The sequence below is a fragment of the Cystoisospora suis genome (genome assembly GCF_002600585.1).
Source record: "Cystoisospora suis strain Wien I chromosome Unknown contig_1312, whole genome shotgun sequence".
Lineage (NCBI taxonomy): Eukaryota > Apicomplexa > Conoidasida > Eucoccidiorida > Sarcocystidae > Cystoisospora > Cystoisospora suis.
In genome coordinates, this window is record NW_027154112.1 from 1752 (window position 1) to 8542 (window position 6791).

Below are 6791 nucleotides of genomic sequence, written 5' to 3' on the forward strand. Positions count from 1 at the left end.
GACTCTGAAGGGAGATTCGCGTCCCAGGCGTTCGAGCCGTGTCGCCTGAGGTGGGGCCCAGTTCCACTCTGCTGCTCATACCGGATGCGTCGCGGACGCTTCCCAGTGCCGTGCTCTCCTGTCTCTCGTGACAAGGCCCACGTGCTCTTGCACTCACCTGCTGCAGCGCCGCCACGGGTCCCCTCCTACGTTCACCCTGGTGTTCACTTCACGTAACGTCTCATGTTCTCGGCTACTGTAACTGCTGCTACACACGAACGTGCAGTCGCTGGCGGCCACGCCTTCTCTGCGTATTTCCAGGTCAATGCACTCATGCGGAATACCATCGTCTTTCCGAGACTGGCACATGGCTTTCACAGTAGAACGCTCGGCAGCCTCTCCGCTGCAGCGTTTAACTGTTGCCCTCGAGGCAACGTACTTTTTCTGTTGCAAAAGTTGTATGCCACCGGTGTGCGCCCACGGCTGAGTGACGAGCCCAGCAGCGCCATGAAAGGATAATGAGGGCCATCAGAGTATCTCAGGCGTCCGGTCTCCCGTTTGCAGGCCAACCCTGCATCGTCAAATACCGAAGCCGCTTGCGTCACGAGCATAACCGGGCAGTGGGGCTGCTTACTCCCGAGCTCGTCGCGCCTCCCACTTCCAGATGCTTACATGCGGGTGGACTGCGTCTCGCTGTGTCTGCCGATTCGTGCCGTGAGACCAGTAAAATCGGACTTGCTCTGATTTCGAAAAGGAGCGTGCAGGGCGTTGCTCAGTGACTCACACAGGCAAACGCGTTTGTGGTGCAACAGTATTTGCCGGAAGCCCTGAACAAAGAGGAGGCAATGCCGGGCTCCACACAGCGTCCCCACACACATCGCAGTAGCCCTATCCAGGACGGTCACCTTGCTCGGAGTCTGTGAGGCCGCGTAGACCACATTCGCTCTGGGGACGCTTGGAGCCACCACACAGATATCTGCGGCTCCCAGTTTCCAAAACCATCTCAGTTATGAGTTTAACAGTACCCTGTACAACTTTCTACCCCCTTCCGAATTTCAGTCACACTGGATGGAAAGAAGGTACGAGCGGAGCACACATCGCCACACAGTCACCACTTCCTGGACCGGCTCCAGTATGCGCGGCAGACAGACGATGGTACGCAGTCAAACTAGCCACTCCTATGCCGAAGAGAACGAGAAAAACCGAGCCTTTGCCAACGAACCGCTGCCGCGCAAACGATGATTTTCGGGTCTAGGATGCCCCCCCCACTGTACGTGCTGTCCACCCGGCTACCCTCGTTGGCTTTGCATCATCGCACTAGAACGGCACAGGCACACTGTCTGCACAAATCGGTCAGAAGAAGAGGACAGGAGTGAGTCCACACAGCACACTGAGTTGATTTGGCGGGCGGGGAAGCCGTCCTTCAGAAAAATCCACTGTGCGCACCTTCCGATCCCAGCTGCGTTCCGGGTAACCCAGACGGTCACCCTTGCAGAAGTGAGCACGATGCCGGGCATTTCCAAAAACGTCGTCAAGAATATGAAGAAAAAATGATAAATCAACGGCCCAAGCCGGTCCCACTGGCTGCATTTGGTTAGCTCAGCCCACCTCTGAATCTTCCTACCCTTCCTGTCGACTCATGGAAGTAACAGCAGCACACGGCACACACGCGAGCTCCGGCTGCTTGCCACGCAAGACGTCGACGCGTCGGAGGGACCGCCGTCTCGAAGGTCGCCAGCACACGCTTGTTGCTCGGGCACGCGCTACGGTGGTCTGTAAACGCCACCCATAGCGCTATCTAGTCTCTCTTTCGTCCGCCCCCCTCCTCTCCCTTTGGCCCAGGACCCGTGTTCGTCTGCGTTCCTGCCTGAGGATTGTTGCTGGCGACTTGCAGCAAGAGGAGCGAAAAAAGACGTGGCTTTCAAAAAAGCATTTATGACAGCTTCTACCGTAGTATCATTTAATCCAGTTTCGGCTACACGCGATGGACCGGCCGCACCTCCCATAAGGCTCGGGTCTGGTGACGCTGTCAGACCAGACTTCGCAAAAGGCGACACGCAGATCCCTGCACGCAGTGACCACGGGTCCAGACTTTCCTTGTTCACGGAAGACTGCGGACCTGCACAGGGTGCTTCTCCGCACCCGTCCGGGCTTTTCCTGCCCCGAGAGGGATTCCAAACGCGGTTGCTGTTTTGAACCACAGCAAAGGAGAGATTGTCACGCCGATACTTGAGAACATGGCGAGCTGGCTCACCGTTCGACCTCGATGTGACACTGTCCATAAAGTCCGCTGCCAAGCTCTGCGCCAGCAAGTGAATTTCCGCAAGGCTCAATGCTGCAGAAGATAAAAAAAAGTTACAAGACATAGATCGAGGACAGCTAGAAAGGAAGAAAGACGGAGAAACGATACGCGGTGTCTCATCATGACAGACATATGGGATTTTATAAGGATGCAAGGGGATGAAAAGACGCCCCACGCCGTAGAGGTTAACGGGCACAGTTACATAGTGTCGCCCTAGAGCATTAATCGTAGCTAGCGCAGCTCCGAAAGGTAGCACACAACAGAGATCTCGAAACTAACCCACTAAGCGACCCTGAAACACACTTCCCTTTTCGCGGCAAGTATATTCGTCACCTGGTAGTTAAGCCAATAGTTAGAAAATATGAATATGCTTGCAGCTGGCAATTGTACGCGGGCCCTTCGATCAGTCAGACTCCTCCGCCTCACCCACCCTAGCAAACACGGACAACTCGAGAAGCACCTGTGGCAGGTTACGCAGCTGACAGGGAGAAGTCAAGAGTCTCATCGGGTATCTTTCGTTTCCTGGGCCGCGGCAACTGTGTCTGCCAATTAGCATGGCTGTAGCTAGCGGGACCCGGTTTTGCCCACAGAAGAACCCGCCCAACTGCCGACAGACACATCTTGCTGCCAGTCGTGGCTGCACTTGGAGAAACATGTGGCGAGAGACTTCAGGTCGCTGAGGTGCCCTCTCAAGAGCAAGAGAACACGCTCGACCTCGCAGCTGAGGACGCAGCTGCGGGGTACGGGTGAAAAAGGTAGAAATTCTAGTCTCACATCACAGCGGCGGTTCCACGGGCGCATCAGCGTCAAGTAATCAGACGAGGACGAGACCCAGAGAGACATAGCACACCACACCCTCTGCGTTGACCAAAGAAGAAATTCCACATGAGAGACGGAAGAGCAAACTTCAGAAGCTCGAGCAGGTGCTTACCCGTGGAGGAATGTGTTCAGTCGCTCTTCCACTGTTCTACACCCAAAAAATGGCAAATCGTTGATGGAGTGCGCACCTCTTGACACACGTGCTCACAGGAAGTTGTCTGATTATAGCAGCCTCATGTATCACGAGAGCACACCGGAAACTCGCTTTTTCCAAGGTACATTGCGCCTTCCACGAATTGAAGAACGCACACTCACTTTCAGATCCCTGAAGGGCCTTGAGCTCGTCGAGACTTCGCGGTGGCCGCTCTTTCCCTGGGGCTGAGGCACCGTTTTGCAAGCTGCACAGAGAAAGGTAGTCACTACGACTACGGAAAGACCGGGGAAGAGTGGCCAAGTTGTTACCAGTCGTCTGGCTAAGGAGATCTTCTTTGGACAGTGAACCCGCACTGGTGCCGTGAACATCAGGGGCGTCGAAGTTCGTCTCCGGGGGAGATAGCGACAGGCGGAGTGAGAGCCTGAGTATCCGCGATCGCAAGGTGACAATACCATCCCCCAAGCATCATCAGAACGCAGACACAATCTTAAGCGGCAAACCATGTAATCGAACACCCGGACTCCCTGCTCATGATGTGGCGACCTAACATTGGGGAATCTGTGCGGGGACCAACACAGGCGGCACAAGATCGGTGGGATTCCAGCTATCTTCCGGCATAGTCTTTGAACTCCGGGCTCTAAAGAGCAGATCACGAGTGAGGAGCTTCTGTGGAAGGGTATGGCTCAGGCTTTCTGCGATCACACGCAACCCCGTGCCAGGGATCGGCAGGCTTTACTGTTGCTGCAGCCGGCTTCGGCAGGACGCCAAGAGAGTAGGCCACGGTCGCTTGTTTCCTATTACAGTGAGTGTATCGCACGAATGAAATATCTGAGCTGGGTTCGTGGATTGGAGGCTCCCCGAAAACCCGCGGAGGAAGAGAAACTACCGGGATGCTGCTGGTCTATAGTAACTGAAACCAACCGCACGACCCTCTCGTCGTGGGTCCCAGAGAGGCACTTTTCCCCTGCATGGAGCAAGGCTTTCTGCGCTCCACTGGTGAAGGCGCTTCTGTCTCGCTGGCGGGATGCTGACGACCTGAGCTCACCTCGTTACTTTTGCCTTGCAGTCTTCCTCTAACCCTACTTCGGGCTCGATAAGGAGGACCGACCCGATGCCTCTTTCCAGGTCTAAAACATCGTGCAAGTCTCCTTCCAACAGAATCTCCGCCAGCGGGCCAACTGAGTGCTCCTCATCCACGTTGCTCACGCCCTTCTTCGGGCTCTTCTGTCCGTGACGCACCGCATGGTCGAAGCTCCCAGCGAAACTCTGTACACTCATGTGCTCCTGCTGTGCCTCTCCGCCTGGAAGTCTGCAGCGTCCACCTAATCTTGAGGGTGTTTCGGTACTTGGTAAACTCGGGACGCAGAGGAGTGAGGAAGCAAGTGTCTGCTGCGGACACGACGTTTCAATTGAGAGAGGGTGCGCGAAACCTGAAGGAGTGTCATCGAAAGACCGCTGTATCTTCGGGCCTCCCTTCTGCCCTCCTCTCTGCCCGCCTTTCAGGTATTCATTCCTGCCTAGCTCGGCGTGCGCTCCCTCACCAGCCCGCTCACAGTTGGCACCCTCGTGCCCCTCTTCTCGCGACTGGGAAGACAGGAGAGCCAGCTCCAATGATTCAGAAACGCAGAAAGAAGGGTTGCGAGTTCGGCGCTTCTCAGACCACCCACAAACTGCTTCAGTCCCTTCAAGTCGTTGCTCTTGCGTCGCTTCTACTTTCTGACCGGTGGTGCCAGCTTGTACAAGATCTGGTTCATCGTGGCTCTGTAGTAGGGGTGCTGCAAGAACCTCCAGGAATTTCGACAGTTCGGCATCGTACGAAAAGGAAGAAGGAATCGGAATATTCAAGCCGTCCGTGCACGCGGAGGCCATCTTGCAGCGGTCTCGCATCGGGTCACTGTTGAGGTTTAGGGGCTGCGCCTGTCCGTAGAGGGGTCCAACTATTTCTTGGAAGCCCTATCCGCAGGCTCAGGCGAATGCGGGCACAACCTTTCTGTGACAGCTTGGTGTGGTCTGACGGAGGACAACACGTTCTCGTGAACAAGGTCGGGTTACGAATTTCCATTTCCTCCTGTGCTTTCGCTAGTCTTGAGGGACTTCCGCGTGTAGCTCTTTAGATTGAAGCCCAGACGCGTCAGCAGAATGGCCCACATAAAATCGTCCGGGGCGATTAGCTACTCACAACGCTATCCCTGCTCTCGCCGTCGGGCAACCCTGGGACTACAGATATGCCCGGTGGTGTGCCGCCGCTTCCACGAACGTGTGGGGCACGGGCTGGACAGCACCCCGCCCTCACATTGAAGTAGTGATAGCACGTCAGATACAGCGCACAAAAGAAAGAGGCCGGCAGAGGGGGAGAGACAAGCACCTGAGTTCACGGCTGAGAATGGCAGAGCTGCCGGACCCAGCGTCCTCGCTGCCCGGAGAGCAGCAGTCGCCGTCCTCTCTTGGACGTCAGTCTATCAGACTTCGTTTCGGAGGAGGCAACTTCATAAAGTTCTGGCTAGTGCTGTCCCTCAACAACAGCTGATGGAGGCACGCCAGTGGCTCGGCAGGCGTCTCGTGAAGTTCTGACAAGCGGGGATCGGCAGATGCCACCGTGCTCTGGGCGGTGAGCACCGCCCACCGGGCACTCTCTTCCGCGCCCCAACCCGCGACCCTCTCTCTTCCGAGCCCCAACGCGCGACTCTCTCTCTTCCGCGCCCCAACACGGCACTCTCTTTCTTTCACGCCCCAAGCGGCGACTCTCTTTCTTTCGAGCCTCAGTTAGGCGCTCTCCTTCGCGCCCTGTGCCTTTGCAACGCCCCGGATTTTCGCCTCTTTTTTTTGGTTATCGTCTCGGCACCGGCTTAAGAAGAAACACACAGTGGTCCTAGTGCACGCTTGGCCACCCAGCCATCCGACCCGAAAGCGGGTGAAGCGCGGCACTCCGAGCTCCTGCAGGCAGCGGACGCCCTGTGTGCCACTGGGGCTCTCTCCGGAAAAAGTCTGGAACGACGCCAGCCCCAGCCGGTGTATATTTCTCGAAGTGGGGGGTTCGCGAGGGGAAGCCTGTGCAAGCGTAGATGACAAATTCATTTGCCTGCGGTTACCTTGTTTTCCGGAGCACGCCTCGAAGGAGGGGCTCCACTGCAAAGTGCTAAGCGGGCATGGACCTTGCAGCTGGTGAGNNNCGGAGTCAGTCAGGACCAAGAACCATTACCACAAGAAAGCCAGAATGACTGGCTCCTTGATCTAGATTCTCATTGATCTGTGGAATGATAACGGAAAGCCGCATCGTACGCAGCCGAAGCAATTTGCACGCTCCCGTCAGCCCTCTAGCAACGCTGCAGGGTCTGCTGTCGACATTCCCGCGTGACGCATTCGCGTGCACGGCGAGACACGGGGCCGCCTCCCTGTAGCGTCAAAGCCGGTGTGCCTGTTCTCTCATGAACTCCCGTCTCCGTACTCGGCGGATCCTCCAGCACTCCTACCCTTCCTTCAGTTTAGGTCCCAAATTGTTATGGAGCTTTGTGCTGCACCCAGTCAAACTGACCGGAG

The 6791-nt window shown here is 56.3% G+C and overlaps 1 protein-coding gene across 1 annotated transcript; it reads right to left on the bottom strand.

Moving 5' to 3' along the window:
• Positions 1–1019: 1019 nt before the first annotated feature.
• On the bottom strand, positions 1020–6406 carry CSUI_003048 (uncharacterized protein). The gene is made up of 3 exons (XM_068063246.1): positions 4300–6406; positions 3416–3675; positions 1020–2314 (listed from the first exon to the last, which is right to left on the bottom strand). Exons 1-3 carry the CDS (start codon positions 5139–5141, stop codon positions 1743–1745), a joined length of 1674 nt encoding a protein of 557 aa, XP_067924777.1. The 5' UTR covers positions 5142–6406; the 3' UTR covers positions 1020–1742.
• Between the last annotated feature and the right edge of the window lie 385 nt (positions 6407–6791).